Genomic DNA, 17,257 nt, shown 5'->3' with positions numbered 1-17,257 from the left:
TCATGCTAGATAAAAGTTACCGTGTGACAATCTATATTATCGCGAATTAATCAGTTTCATCTAAAACATTTTTGTGCTTCCTTTATGACGATAAAAAAGATTATTTTTTACTTGTAAAATAAAAAAAAATATTTGCTTTGGGTGAGTAAAAAGTTTCGAATAGAAACCCACACCATTTGTTTATTTTATGATGTTTTCTACATAAATAATCAGCCAAGGAAGTTAACTACGATATATAAAAAAAAAGTAGAAAAAGGAAAAAGTTTAAACATTCTTATTAATGAGAGTGAAAAGACATTTTTATGGACAATGCGGTTATCCTGCTTAATAGGTAATTATTTTATCACACTCGCTGTATGTATGTATGTATATTGACAATAAAATAATTAATCACTCGCTTCGAAAGGCACGGCATGCGTGTTGTAGCTACATGCAAGTATAAAAATCAAAGCAATTAATGTACATATTATGGAAAAGTGCTATAATAGTTCCGTACAGACGTTTTCGTGTCTCCAACCGTTATAAAATTACCAACTTAAAAATTACTCTGCTTGTCACGCTGGGTTGGTAAAGATTTGTGAGGCTCATGGCTAATGTTGAAGTCAAATACAGCCTCGGGCCACAACCAGAAGCACTCTTCGAACATGCACCCTGTCATCCCCGGGCAAACAGCTGATTGGTTGACATTTGAAGGCATCGTCCAGCTCTGCATGCAAGGACCGGTGGGGTAAGAGTTTTGAGGCGGAGAAGGAATGGATAGCGGGGTGGTGGTGGGGGGGGGAAACTTGTCTTAGTATCTACGACACGTTTGCAGTAATGACGTAAGCAAAGAAAGTGTAGTCAGCCGGGATTTTAGGAGGGAGGGAAATTTCCAAAGGGAGGATATGGGGGGAAGAAAAGAGTAGTTTTAGCTACTCGTCAGAGAAACCAGTAAAAGACCCCATAGTCGAGGCGAACTTCTTTAGCGTCAAGGGAAGGAGAGAGAGAGAGAGAAGGGGGGGGGGGCACTGCTTACCAGGCTCCACTCATTACCGAGCAATCACCTCCGTTGGCTGCCCGGATAATTTGGAGGGCAGAGGTGGCCTTCATATCTCGCTAGGCAACCCAGGGTTTGGCGACAGGAGGAGAGCAACTGTCCCGTGAATTACTGTGTCAGCTTATCTCTCCAATTACTCGATCCTACTGTCCCGTCGAGATCATCTTAAAGCAGAAACAGGTGGGTCTTGAAGGACTTCGCATGTCTTTTGTTCTACGACAACAACAACGTTTTGAAAGAAAGTGTCACAGCGAACTGTCGGGATCCATTCGGGTTAGCGTAGCCGTGTAAATAATCGCTTTGAACCAAGACGGCGAATCAGTGTACGTAATGACCACGCCTGGACACAACCAAAGAGACAAAATGTCATTTATCTCGCATTAGGAAACCATTAATGAGAGTTTCGTGTCTGTGAGCGAAGTAAGAGCAAACAGGCCGTGATTGCAAAACCAACAATTTCCAAGTAAAAAAGGGGGGGGGGGATCTAGACACACGAAAGAAGATGGGCCAGGCGAATAATGAGTGTAGCAGATGAACAGGGGCAATGTCCACTACAAATACGCAACGCATTAGACAATGGAGCAAGAAGAGATGGACAAGAAAGAAAATATAACACAAACATTACCTCTAATAAGCAGTTTCATCTCTTACTCTCTATTTCCAAGAATAACTAATTCAAAATATATCAAATATCCTTAAAATGGTCATCAGAGTTCTTCCAAACATCACGTCCCATCTATAAGATGTCGGAGTAACTGTGGTGTGCACAACCTGCGATATATTCTCACAACCGGCTAAAATACACTATAAAATCTGCTACTGTTGCTATAAGTAGGTTTTATTATGATTATTTTATTTGCCAGGCTCTTAAGTACATAAAGATAAGAGGAATTAGCTCTTCTGATAGATAAGTGATAGGGTTTCTATCATGCAGACCAGCTAAAGAAACGCATGTAAATGACAGCCTATGTGGATAGGATTAGTCTCATTAATTAGGTTCTGATGCCAAGGTTTTCAAAACAGAAAGTGATTAGCCGATCTTTTAGGTATATGAAAGGTTTTTTTCACTAGCGGAAAACCTTACAATATCCCTAACAGCCGGCGTAAACAGACAACTGAGAATATATTATATTCTCTTCAGTAGCATTTAATTGCATCGGTCGAAGCCACCCAGAGGACAAAAGTTAAAAAATAAAATTCTTAATGCCATTAAAAAAAAGTTTAAGGAGCTTAAATAATACTTAATTAATCCATACTTACTTGCACATAATAAATTTACAAATACTTGTTTTTAACCTCTTAACGCATAATAAACGACGGGTCGACTTCCGCTAAGAAAGGCGGATTCTGAATGTGGCCCATAAATATATATAAAGTTGCCGATTCCTGCTCTAATTCAACTCACAAATAGCCTACCTATAACTATTAAACGACAGGATTAATAACGTTGTATATATAGTAGCTTTTTACAATTTTTTAGTAATTTTTATGTGATACCAACACGATAGGTTTTTTATATAAACCTATAGTACATTCGTACCGTAGTGAGCTGAAGATTCTTTTCTATTTTTTAAATTAATTATTTTTTTTTGTATTTTATTTTATTTTTTCATAGTCCAGAAACCCTGTTCTACAAACCAAACACGGAACTTCAAGCCACTTCAGGCCTCCAATGAGCAGGAAGATAACCTCACACTGCCACATAAACTTAATATTTATGCAATTATACGCACGCGCAATGCACCGATTTTTTTTAATATGTTAAACAAATTGTGTTTGCACTATTAATTTCTACGAAAATTTCCTACAGTGACAGTTCCTTTGACACCCATTATACCAAACCAGTCTGAAGGTGTCCTTGAAATTTTCCTAGTCACACTTTCTCGCTAAGTAGCCACGAATTCAGCACGTGTGCATACGTTTTCACTAGCTAAACGGATTACTGGTTTTTATCATAGTGTGGGGTTTGAACTACGCTAACGTTAAGGTCAGAGGATAACACACACAATGGCCAGTAAACAAAGTTCACGATGCAGATAAACAATTGATGTGGGCTGATGTTTATATTCGTGTGGGACTTACCTCGTACGAGAAGCTACCAGCCTTGTTTCGTTTCGGCCCAAGTTGGTAAACAGATTTTATTCAAAACGCTAGTCAATGTTGAATCTAGACCTGCCTTACCGGATTAGCAAACCTGCAGGGTATATAACCCTGGATTCAACACTGATGTCAATATTCTTTGTCATTATTTCAACTCGGTAAAGCTAAAATAAAGGAAATAAAGCGTTTATCACTGTAATAAAAAAAGATTTATTACAGTGTTAAATGTCATTATTCATGCTTTACATCCAATCAGTAAAAAACACGCATACAAGCAAAACTATGTAATTACGTATTTATTAATATTAATATACCAATAACGTCATTTATTTTCAACTGAAACTCAAAAGAATTACACATATAAATGAATCATGTCGTTACTTTATTTCCTTTACTTCAGCTGTAAGAAATATGTTATGATAATAAGTTAACACGTATATGTGCATGTTTAAAATAGCTAATAGTTAAAAAATAGATAGCGCATTCAGTGATGGAATTATTTTGACTAATTATGAGGCAATCTTTGTTTTCTTTCATTGGATAGAATGCACAGAATAAAAACAGATTTCTATTTTTGTTTATCTGATAATTTAGAATATAATGAGCCTTTGTAATTTCATAATAAATTCGACCAAGTCGCGTTGATTAATGTTGATTCACTTCCCAGAATTCATGCAAAAGAAATCAACTATAAGATACTTTTTTTATATATAGTTTACCCGAATATATATATAGTTTATATAGAAATGACAAATCACGTCATGTTATACCATTTCTGCTACAAAGGATTAGCGCTAACAGTCATATAAACACAGCATAATTTATTTATTTTAATTCATTATTGTATTTCGCATAGGAAAATAATTTTAGTACAAGACACACTATAATTAAGGAAAACATGAACGTATCCAATTCTTTATGTCAATAACAATTTGTTTGTGTGTATTTCCTTTCAAGTGAACATCCAAATATCAAACAATAACAACAAAAAAAAATCCTATCGAACAAAAAAGTATTATAAGTATACTAATACCATTTCCTTTCACGGTATTTCAAATATCTTGATTGTCGCGTGGCAAGTTTCTCAATACCAGCTAATGATTCGTTTACTACTTCGGTTTATAGAGTAAAATCCGTAAACAGAATAAAGTTCCCTTCAATTTTTCCCCCCAGAAGTGATCCCGAGTAGATACAGCGCTGACAAATTGGCTCAAGGTCAAGAAACCAAAAGACCAGCTGGCCCAGGAATACCAACAAACGAAGACAGGTTCAGACACGTATACTTAGAAGCACTGCTGCTCTTCCGTTCTCTGGAAGGGTCACCGTCTTGTCTCCCAGCAATACGAACGGCGCCCTCGTGTACAAAACTGCGGCGCCTCACGGGTTGTAGAAACTCTGAGTGGTAGAGGTCACGCGAAAGGGAGGAAAGGTTGTCAAGAGTAGTAAAAACATTTTTTTTTAACTTTTTTTTTTTTTTTACGGGATGAGATCACAGGTTCTTTGAGCTCACGCAACAGTGAAAGTGTAAAAAAACACCAATGTCTTTCGCTAGTGACAGTCGCAAAGAACCTTCGATGGAGAAACGGGAAGTTAATCCAACGTATTTAGTATTTATTTTAAAAGATGTTCGCTTGCGACACACCTCTTAAGAGAACTCAGCTTGAACAACACAATGATAAAACTATAAAAACGAAAACATTAAACCGTTACTTTTTCTAGCTTAACGAGACTTGTTTATTGAAATAGTTTTACCTGTGCGCTCGTAAAGAATTCAGACATAACAAAGAGTTCTACACAGATATATAATAATCATAATATTTAATTTCCCAGCACAAACAACTAACCGTTTTATATTTATATATACAAGCTGAACAGCGAGTTTTTAAAAATTTAATATAAAACAGACGAAAACTCAACTGTTTTCGTTTTTCCACGTCGTCTGCTTAAAAGCAGAAGAATGCCAAATGTAAAAGATACTGTATATTAAAAAATTGGGAAGATGTCTAACAAAACATTTAAAAATCCGCAGCTTCATTAAAAGAATCCCAAAAAGCGATTATTATATGAATTATTTAATACAGTTTTATTTGCACAACAAATGTATCTGAGATGCTTCTGAAGATATAATAAATAAAACAATCTACAAAAAAGCGTAGCTTTGAATATTTACTACCTAAATCACTATAGCTCATTTATCGCAGTTCTACCATGTGTGACAAATTGGTAAGTAAAGAAGACGCCTAAACTACATTATGGCTTCGGGATCTTTTTTTTTTTTTTTTTTTTCTTCCTGTTCCCTTCCTCCTATACTCAGCGAGGCTACAAACGATAATCTCTGCAATTACAGACACTGGCACATAAGTCAGGACTAAGGGAATATTTAAAGGCAATTTCTACTGCTATTTACAGTCTACATTTGTTGCCAATTTTACCCATGTCTAGTGCTTCTTGATTAAACATGAATAAAGCAAATTCTCAATTAGGAATAACTAATTTAAAGATACATTTTCCTTCAATAGAAATTTTAATTTAAAAATGCTTTAAAAACTGAGAACATTCACATTAAAAATCCACCCAGTACCCATAAGTTTCTGATTTACTAATAAAAAATAAAATAAAAAGCCAATGAAAACAGTCAGGAATAATTTGATTATTAAAAAAAAAGTATGATACATAATTAACGAATGATCGCTAGCATAAAAATATTGTCTATTATAAATTGCATTAAATTCGCTTTTAATTCCTACACCTTACTGTAAATATAATCAATAGTGTATAGTAATTTTTATATAGAGTTTTTTTATTTTATTTTATTTTTAATTCTTGGGTTTCTTACTTTATCATTCTGAAAAATTTTAGTAGTTCGAAGATGAAGTGAAAATTAACTGAGAGGGCGTTACCTGTTCAGTTAGCGAATGGTATTGTCCAAAATTTTCGAAGATGAAGTGAAAATTAACTGAGAGGGCGTTACCTGTTCAGTTAGTAAATGGTATTATCCAAATGATTGCTTGTTAATTTCTTAATACCTTCTTTTTAATTCAATGAACGATAGCAATTTGGTTTATCAAACAATCCACACACTAATCATTATACTGAAAAGGAGTTAACGAATAACATGAAATGCTTTTATATACTGTGTAAAGAATCACGTGTCTACAGATCGCAACGTGTAACAACAGTTATTCCCATCAAACAAACGCGAAACGCATCAAATACTTTACGAACTCGTGGGAACAACCTTAACCGGTTCCGCCCCCGCATCTAAAAAAGGTCCTTACAAGTGAATCACTCGAGACCTTCTCACTCGCTCCTGTTTCCGCAAGAAATGATCCGTTCCAGTGTGGCACACCGAGGTTCTTTGTTCCGTTTTACCAAATCGCACGCAAAGGGCAGTCAATTTTCAGTTTGGCCTTCAACAGGTTCCAACGTGCCTTCTTGTACAACGAAACTTCCTCCGACTCTTCGTGAGAGCACCTTCCCAACAACCCACTTTCCCCCTCCCCCTGCTGGCTTCCCTTCTCATCCCGTCTCTCCCTATCGTAGGGAGGGTGAGGAAACGTCTTGAATAGGGAATCGATGATCGAGAAGGTTGACCTTCGGGAAGAAACAACGGCAGAGCAGTTCAGTAGATGGTAAAGCTGATATGAGTTTGGATAATAGCAGGTAGACGGAGGTTATTTTTATACACACAATTTGTGTTCATTACACCAGTGTTAAAGGTCAGGTCATTTCAATCACAAGCAGACACATGCTAATCTAACATTACGTCTTAAAACTACCTTTCAACAAGACAAATATACTGTTGAATTTCTCCAAAACCAAAGGCTTTTATTATATTTTCTATATTATGTATTTATATTAAGATGGATTCATAAATAATATACTATATACAATTATAAGATGTTCACATATATCTAAGTAGCGTATATTTTAACATATTATATAATTAAGGTTATATAATTATGACATGAGGCATCATTACAAATTAAAATATATCTAAGGCCTTTGGATAAGGTTCGAATCCAAAAAAAAAAAACAGAAAAAAGTTCATGTTTGATTTCTATAGCAGGGTTTCCAGACTATGTAAAAATATTTAAAAATAAAAGTCCTGATTTACGTACTACAGGTTTATAACCTTTCGTAGGGAGGACATAAAAAGGCAACTTATAACAAAAAAGTATGGTGTATATAAATAAAATAAGGTAAACATTGTATATGTATAATTACGAGACATTAAAAAATATCAACATAGTGTATAACAAAAAAAAAAAAAAGATAGAGGGCGTTCACATCGCTCACTGGCTGAAATAGTGGTACAACTCAAAATTGTTAATTTATGATTTAATACACATAATTTCTTCAATTCTAAAGAAGTTAATTTTAAAAAAGACAGATTATAATCATTGATGATCTCAAAACCACGATTTTTGTGTCACTATTGCAGTCAGCGAACGATACATATATATATATAAATAAGATGAAGTCAATTTACTGGGAATACATATAATACTGTATTATATAATGGATAAATATATTCTAAACATTTTTCTTTACTTATATTAATGCTTTGAACGCAAATAAAAAATATCATGGACATATTGATATATACTGCTTTGTTATTAATAGTATGGCTGCACGTCTCTCCAATTTCATACGATAAAAACAAACAGGGAAATATTCGCGAGTTAATTTTAATTTATCTACAAGTATCTCGAGTTTCTTTTTTTGATTTACACCTCTGTCCACAAAGGGCTTTTGTCTCCTACAAACATTCGAGAAAAAAAAAAAAGATGAGAAAAGAAACGGCGAAAAAGGAACAAAAAAAAAAGTGAAGTTTTTTAGGTGAGCAATGTCATACTTCTAGCTACGGGGATGACTAACGGTTGAAGCACGGCGCTCACTGCCACAGTTCGCTTGTAAACAGATGCTTGATGTGTCAGACAAATGACTTCATTGCTGTACTCTCTCTCGCGCGCTCTCTGCAGAACGTGATAGTTTCCTTCCAAACGATACATCCACGGTTTGTTTTTAGGCCTGACGTGACTGCACGGCTGTAAATGAGAACGCTAAATCTAATGATAGCCGATGTTAAAGAAAGTCAAAGTTTCTCCCAAGGCTTATCGTATACCTCAGATACTTAAAGAGATATGTCCCAAGGTTCCTAAATACGTAATAATTTACGGAACAAAGTAAATAATCGTTCTCGGCGAGGCTAAAAGTAATGCACAAGAATTTCAACGAAAACATAAAAATACGCAGACGAAAATTCAGCTCATCTACGTTAAAAATGGATAACAAACGATCGCTTTTTTATATACTGTACTTATAATTATACAAAAAACAAAATAAAAACTATAATTTTTTTCTACTATTTAATATTTGATAAAATTCTCTTTATTCACAATAAGCTCATTATAATTATATTCCCGTTCAATCATAAAGCAAACTGCAAATAAGTCAAAATCGTCTGCTTTTCAAGTCCAATAATCTGCTCCAACTTCACAAATACATGGCAATTGTTTGATCTGATATAAGGATGCTTTATAGATGTATATTATTTTTTTAAGTACTAATATATGACTATTAATAGTCAACTTTTATGAATATCAAAAAAAAAAAAAAGTCTGGAGAAGACATTTCGAAAATACTCCTGTCATCACTTAAGTAACTCGCTATATAAAAAGACCGAAATACAATCTCCCTTCGTTTTTAATGACTTAAGTTGTATATCATTTTCAACAACCTGAATGTAATTTCCGCTAATAGAACAAAAGCCGAGGCAACATAAAATACAAGCCGTAACGAGATCACCCATCCTCCTCGTGAAAAAGCCCAGTTCGGAAGTGTTTAATTAAAATTTCGGAAGTCAGGAGAACCCTTTCTCTACCAATAGATGTTAATCACTCTTAATAGCAGATACTCTACGGATAATTGGAACAATCCATCCTCCCAATTTTTACGCATCAATTCCGTGGAGACTTAAATATTCCTGTTTAACTGGCTTCGCTAAGCATCCCAAATGATAGCGAATCAAGGGAATATTCGGAATGAATAATAATGACGTCATGCTTCTATTAGAGCAACTTTAAATTTTGAAAGTATTTAATTGTAACTCTACGGAAGACCAGTTTATCTTCGAATCTTTCATGGGACAATTTATCAGAAAATAGGACTTTTTTTGACCTTGGCATTAATGAATAAAAAAATAATAATGATTTGAAAACATAATAGAAAAAAAAGGTAATCCAACTTCACTATGCTTCAAAATAAAACATAGATTGCCTAGTTAACTGTTAACTTTCGTGGCAGATGGAATGAGTCCTTGGCTTTATCCCTTCATCTCTATTTTACTTGAGGTTGTTGTGGGGATATTACGCTCGCTCTTTGTGAGCTTTTGTGTTGATTTTTACTTTAAGATGGCTTTTGGTCTTCTGTGTTTGAAGTGTCTGTTGGACTGTAGTTTGATACCTGTCTTAGTAATTGGTTCTGGTGATGTGAATTATATTTCAGTTATATATTTATTATTCATTATGAAATATGGTGTATAATTAAAATATCTATTACATATTTGGAAAACCACTTTTTTTTAAATTTGATCATTCTTATCAGCCAAAAAAACTATTTGACTTCCCTTTTATTGTAAAGAAACCAATCCCATCATTTAAGTTAAATCCTGGAAAAACAGTGATATGCTTAAAAACGCATAAAGAAACGTGTTCTATGCACAGTGTAGGAATTCTATGTGGAGCAAACCATGTTTCCGAGGGTATTTACATCTATAATTGCTGTGGTTCGTGAAGCGAGTACTATAGTTTTCCAATTGCCGTGACTCAGCTTTGTGACCCTGGACTATGCGATGTATTGTTCGACTCCACTACCCCCCCCCCCCCCCCAGTTCAGAACCTCTAGCCTCGCTTGGACCAAACCGAAGTTATTTTATGCACGTGCAAGGTCCCAGCTAAAGCATTCTCGGGCCGGAGAGCGACAGGTTGTGCCCCCCCCCCCAGTCCCAAGTCTATAAACACTACAACTAGAAGCTACTCTCCTCAGCCTTGGCAATCTGCCAAAGGTATCTGACTTCTTTTTTTTTTTTTTTCCAAGCTCTGTTTATGAGTTCCATCTTGATCGTCTGCTTTTGGCGTTCGTGTGTTGCATTTCTTCGGGATGATCCACGCTACAGACATTTTGACCAAACTGATAGCAATCAGCATTATTACGAACGCTAACACAAGCTGTAAAACCGAGCAAAGAAAATATAGCGTGCTTTCCGGTCACACCTGAGCGATTATGAACGCAGACTGGCAGAAGAGATGTGGCTCCATAAACCAGCATGATGTAATGGGCGAATGACATGTTTAAAGCAACAAGCGACAGTTTCCACGAACGCTGGCGTTCTCCTTAACATAACCTTCATTATAGAAGCTAAATAAGATGCAACTTCATACAATATTTTACTCGCGGTTGAATTTTTTTTTTAATCAGCTACAAATTGATTATAACAAGATGTCTTAATAACATTACAAACGGGAATTTTTAATTTTTTTTTCATTTAATAAAAAAAAGGCTAAAACAGCTGACGAAATAGGTTATAGGCTATACAAATTGCAATAATATCTAGGATATGATTTCAGAAATTCAAAAATATAACCCAAAAGTCAAAATAAAGTTTTAAAAACTATCTCGTATATAGCACCAAACTCACCGCTAATGTTTACATATACGGTCTCTAATTCCAGCTATCTAAATTCACAAAGCAGGACCTAACAGAAAGGTCAATAACTTAATCCCGTCACCGAGGTCAGCGTACAAGTGTCACCAAAAGGTGTTTCACCCATTCATTTTATTTCATGGTCTACCAATAAACGACTCTTCCTGCCTATGGCATAGCTAGAGAAAGTAAACGAGACCCAGTTCTTCCGGGAATTACCTGTAACTACCGTGCTCTGTCAGGTGACTAATTAGCAGCTAATACTCTCAGGTCACTGGCTCAGGCGAACAATCAAGCAACACACAGATGGTTAATTCTGACTCTCCTATTAGCCCTAACCTTAATTAGATACACACGAACCGCAGTAGAGTTTGATTCGGACTTTATCAGGAAGTTCATATCGAGATCAATGCGCAAGTATTGTTCATTTACTCAAATGATGACAGTTTATTTTAAAATAAACAACAAACAACAAAAAAATCTGTTTTAGAACAATGAATGAAGCCAGCGGACCAAACGAATAAGTTAACATTAATTACCATTTAATAGCTAGAAGGTTAAAATAGGGGAAAAAATAAGGTAAACAATCATTTTTTGTTAATATCTGCGCATGCTGTTTTTTTTTTGGGGGGGGGGAATACCCTTATGTGATAAGTAGAAACTAACTACTTCTTGCCATATATTGAACATTTTTAAACATAAATAAAATGGTATTTCAATTATGAAATATTTCAATTAAATGTTAATATAATTACAATTCGAAAAGCGTAGTTATCAAATTAAGGTTAAGAAAAATGCTTGTTTCATCTACGATATGTAACGAAAATACGCACTTCGCATTACTGTTGACGAAGCGAGAGAAAATATAAACTGTTTCTATATAATAATAATAATAAAAAATAAAAATAATAATAAAAATTACTTACAGAAAACTTCGTCGGCTTGTTCTTCAGATGAGGTGGATGACGCTGATTCCACACTGTTTCTTCTTCGTGGAACTGATGAAGTTTGGGTGCCGATACTTCTTCTCGAGGGTGCATGCCGAAGAGACGCCCGCATGATAGGATGTTGCCCATCCCGAAAGACGGTCGGCAAAGAGAGATGACGGCGATCTATGGAGATCGCCAAAGTTGCATCGCGCTCAACAGGGACAAAGTTCGGAATAGATGATGCAAGCTGCGTTCCTGGTTCCAAGTGTCGCCTGTGAGTGGAATGAGTTAGCGCCACCCGACCGTCGCTAAAACCTCGTATCTCGGTGCGCGATGGAATGGGGATCGGCGTGCTTGCGCGGTGATCGTAAGGCATGAATTGCCCCGCAGTAGCACCAGCAGTACTAGTTCCATCTACTTGTCCAAAATACTCAATACTGTTTCTCCTGTTGGATCTATTATAATCAGAAGATTCATTCAGTTCTTCCATTTCGAACATCATTGATGATTCATCGTCCGAATTGTCAGCAGGTGACAAAAACGTGGCCAAAGAATTTCGATGGTTATCAAATTGGTTCTGGTCAAATGTGAAATTCACTTGACCAGCAATACTTGCTGGACTGGCCTCGTAACCACTGTCGGTTTCGGGCGGTGCAGAGGTGTTATTGTCTTCTAACTGACTTACGGATATCGGAGTTGGAGGTTCTCCAGTACTCGTTGCTCTTTCACAAGAATCCATGGCTGTTAAAAACGAACGAAATTATCAATACACTAAAACCACAGTAAAACAGACAGCACAAAATAAAATGTTAAGCATCGACTAACACCATAAAATTTCTAATAAATAGAATGAAATCAGCGTGTTTATTTTGATGACTGCGCACGTGCTAGATATGACACGAAACTCAGATATGAAACTCAAGATTTACGCATGCGTAAAAACTACACGTTATGATATCATCTTGCTTTTACTATAGTTCATTGATTCTGCTGTTTATTAAAGATAAAATAGATCGAAATTTGAATAAATTATTTACGAAACAAACAATTTCTTCGCTAAATCTGAAAAGTTTCTAAATATAGCGCTGAGAATTATGAGATAATAAACAACTCATGCGATTTTTATTGTCACAATGTCTCTCTAAGAATTATCAATAAATTGCACAAAAGGGTGCATTCACCTTTAGTTAATGAAGTAACCAAAAATGCAACACCTCTAAATAACTTATATAAATCCTATGATTAACAGTTATTTCATTGACTAAAATGGGCACACATTTACCGTGTTAGTTAGATAATAAAACATTGTGTTGGGCGAAACATATATATATATATATAACGACAAATGGGAGGAACTGATAATACTTTTAGCAATCACATAAAAAGGTTTGCTGTAAACATGGGAGCTCATCAACTGACTGAGACGTTCAGACTGACTGGGAGTTCACAAACTTCTTAAATAAAAGTAAAGGTAGGTTCAGTGTCTTTTCTTCACCCTTAGGTGTATATATAAACTGCGTATGACGTCACAGTACCATGGCCAACCTGGTACTACACAGATCAACCTGAACAAGACGGATTTCGCTTTTCTTAGAGAGAAAAAAACCGGATGTCACCCGGATCTGAAGTTGGAAGCCATTATTCGTCTTGAATTGAATACAACAAAAATAGAAGTTGAATTGATAAAATTTCTCGATATAGTTCACTTCATCCATCCAAATAGTTATTTCTTTGTGTACATACACTTCCAAAATGCCGATTAACCTGGAGTTGTGTCAAAATTAAAGATCGGAAATGGACACAAAGGAGCAAATACCACAGTATGTTATACGAAAGATTTAAAGAATTAACGAGATCACTTGTTGCTTTTTCTTTCTTTCTTTCTTTTTTTTTTTTCCCCTTTTTGGCAAATTAAGTTATGGGTCACTGATGGATTCCCCCAATGAATCAATCGAATTAACAACTCCCTGTCTATAGGCCATACACAAATTAATCACTTTTGCATGCAACGATCAAAATAATCGTCCAATTTTGATAAATGATTCTCATCTGAATCAATTAGTGAATCTCAGGGACATCTGTTTTGTTGTCCTTACACTTGGAGTGCTCCGTGTGCCCGTTTCTTAGATAAGCGTGCCAGTGGGGTTTACACGGCGTGCAAGAGCAACCAGCGGCTTCGGTTTGAATTTAGGTCAGCGAAAGCTGAGTGGCAGTGAACTCCAACATACACTAGATGCGTCGTATAAGCGAGTGAGTGCTCGCGCTCTCTCTGTATATACGGCAACACAGTCGACAGGAGGTAAATCTTGCCAACTGTCAACCGCCCCTCGTACAATCCAGGAAACAAAGAAGAACGAGCTCTTCCAAATGAAACGATAACCGGTGACTCACGGATAATGACCCTGACCTGAAGGTTTTCTTTCACTTTAAAATGGCATGCGTTTAGCAATATACGGAGCTGCCGTAATCGTGACCAAAATAAACAAAACATGACAAACACCGGTGCGAAAAGAAAAAAAAAAATCGACATTCTTATGTATCTTCCTCTGTGTACAACGTAACTCCATGAAAGGCTTCAAAGCGTTGGAATTCTTCGGTAAAATAAACACTCTGTGAAACCATTTCGGTAAATGTACACACACACACACACACACAAATTTGCGGAGCGATATCAGTTTAACCAAAGGCCTCAATTCTAGCTCGCAACCATTTCCGTAAGCTGACAGTATAGATATCATCCATAAGATATATACAATTCAATAACTGTGTATCCGCATACTTATATATACCAACAAATATTTATTTTAACAAAAAAAAAATAATAATACAGTATATTTGGCATTTTTGTTCTGATCGCTACACATGAATTATGATTAATCAAATTACAACACTGATGCATTTTCATATCCTGTTTTTAACTATGAGAAGTCGCTGTAACCTCAATGGTGACGTAATCACAGGAAATGGAGATCTTTTAAGCGGGAGATTGACCTGGAACTGACGCCCGGATATAAAACATACAGTTATCCTAAGATTGTTAAATTTAGACTCAGTCTAAATTTAACCGGCTCTATAGAATCTTACGCATTTTATAGTTTCAAGAATATGTTGACAACAGAACTACGCGAATAAGGCAGCAGTCAGCGAGGCGCCATCAAGCGTTTTATGCTTTATTTGTAATCAAAAACGATTATAATTAAGTGAAAAAAAGTTTATATTTTAACATTACCTGAATGTACAGAATTCATTATATTTCTAAACTTTGTAACTTATAACTAAGTCAGACTAGGGAACAGAAAATAACTTTTTTAATCATAATCATAACATATCAATCCGAAAATCCATTGGATTACACCTCTTTCTATGTGATGTAATGAAAATTACACCTCTTATCAACCCTTCAGAGCCAGTTTGGCCCTACACATGTGAAACGAACTTGCCATATTGATATCTATATGCACACACACATACACAAACATACGAAACTTGGCACAGCGCCAGTTTGAGATAATAAGCCACAAGTCGGAGGTCAGTGGCAGCATCATCTCAGTGGCCGAGAAACGCCATCTCACGCAGGGACCGAGAAGCCGTAAACGTCAGGTCTGCAAAAGTTTACAGCAAACGTTTTTGAATCTTGTCTGTGTCGTCTAGCCCTGTTTGCCTGAGGCGCTGGGGAGCTGCCTCCAGAACCGGTATATTTAAGCACTGGCCAGTCATGCAACTTCGTAGCTAATGACATTGCAGGTACAAATAAAAAGGGGTTTAAAAAAAAAAAAAAACTTTTGAGAAGTGAGAAAAGTGTAATTTTAAAAGCAACGTTCGCCACAGATTTTTTTTTACTCTAATCTCCTGGTCCAATGATCCAAAGAAGCCATATTTTTTCAAACTGGTTCGCAAAAAAAAATTAGTTTTAAAGTGCGATAAACTTTTCACAAACTATCAACACATTAACGCACGCTGGAGCGCTCGCACACACATGCAGAGAAATGTTTTCATTTGATGCACATTTGATGTTTCCTATAAAGCTATTACCTCAAAGTTTTTTTCTTCTTTTTTCAAGCAGAGAAAATATGAAACTATATAGTAAAATAGCAGTATCTGTAATGATGAGAACTAAGATTAAAATTCCTTTATTTAGTAATTAGGGTTAGTAATGATACCGGGTAAAAGAACTAAATACACAAAAATTACTACAACGATATATGAACGAGACAATGTATGCTTAAACATTCCAAAATATCGTCCGCATCTAGTAGTAACGACCCTTAAGACCATACATCAACTAAATGATCACTAGAGGGAAAGAGAGAGAGAGATCAAAACAAAGCAGTGCCATTTCTGTATAGTATCGCAGAGTATAATATAGAAAACGCATACTGTTATTAATGGTAAACTGTTTCAAACCAAATCTATAATAAAAACTCCAGTGGCAATCTAAATTTCCATTTATGTCCTTTAAAACTTTTTTACGAGTCATTTACACCTGATATAATTAAAAAAGTCAAGGTGACCTCTTCCGTGATGTCACAAATTGCAAGCGCACAAAAAGCACAAACATCCCAGTTGCCAAAAGAATTCGGAGATTTAGTAATTCTTTTGCACAACAGATGGATCTGCTATTCTGTATCTTGTATTCAGTCGCTCAAAAATATCAAACAATTGCCCAAATCACTGGCTTCGTCTATTAATTGGTTGTTTACACATTTTTTTTTTTTAATTTAAATACTGATTTGCTACAAAAATATCAATTTGCAATCATTTTGATGTTTTTAAGAAAGTAATACTTTATGGCAATAAAACCAGTAAAGTGTACCCATAATGAATATGAGCATTAAAAAATAAAACATTATGAAAAGAAAATTTCAGTAATTTTTTAAAATATTTCTAAAATAAACAATCTTTTGGATTACTCGATTAATAATAATGGCTATCAGTATTTATAACCTTCATTTTTTTTTTTTTTTTTTTGGTTTCCAACAAATGCTTTTTTATCTTATCGTCAAAATACGAAGATCAACTAATCTTGACATAAATTATACTCCCGGGATTCGGTCAGAGATAACAATCGAAAGAAGGTTGTTAATTTTATTTTGTTAAAAGCACCTTATAGATACACAAATTATCTAATTTTTTTAACAATAAATGCAATTACATACCTTGACACAATCGCACTTATTAACTTTCTCCAAAACGACAAACTTCCGCTTTGCACGACTGTCACTCTTAGCATTACTAAGTCCTTATGCCAAGCCAAGTTGGCGCGACGTACCTATAGCATGGATTTGTTTGGACGCAAGAGTGACGTTTTACTTCCTCGAATGTTAACCAATCAAAACGAAGCAAATAACCTTATGACAAAACAAGTTAGAAACATGCCTTTTGCACGCAAAGCGTGCAGGGCTTCATCTGAATCCGTGAGGCGAGTATGTATTCTGTGTTCTGTGTAATATTATAATGGTGTTACTTTAACAGAATTGAATTATA

The 17,257-nt window shown here is 35.4% G+C and overlaps 1 protein-coding gene across 2 annotated transcripts in view; it reads right to left on the bottom strand.

Annotated features, from left to right (window-relative positions):
• Positions 1 to 17,043, bottom strand: part of LOC150102289 (uncharacterized) — a 35,868-nt gene extending 18,825 nt beyond the window's left edge. For both annotated transcript variants that reach the window (XM_090399135.1, XM_090399136.1), the window contains exons 1-2: positions 16,930 to 17,043; positions 11,771 to 12,514 (exon numbers count right to left, since the gene is read on the bottom strand). In XM_090399135.1, coding sequence (XP_090255261.1) covers positions 11,771 to 12,512 — 742 coding nt within the window. In that variant the 5' untranslated portion in view covers positions 12,513 to 12,514; positions 16,930 to 17,043. The remainder of the gene's footprint in view (positions 1 to 11,770; positions 12,515 to 16,929) is intronic.
• Between the last annotated feature and the right edge of the window lie 214 nt (positions 17,044 to 17,257).

This window comes from Typopeltis vanoorti, chromosome 10 (genome assembly GCF_054136105.1).
Source record: "Typopeltis vanoorti isolate ZY-2024b chromosome 10, IOZ_Tvanoo_1.0, whole genome shotgun sequence".
Lineage (NCBI taxonomy): Eukaryota > Metazoa > Arthropoda > Arachnida > Uropygi > Thelyphonidae > Typopeltis > Typopeltis vanoorti.
Note: the sequence above shows the minus strand (reverse complement) of the source record. Positions and strands in the feature narration are given on the sequence as shown.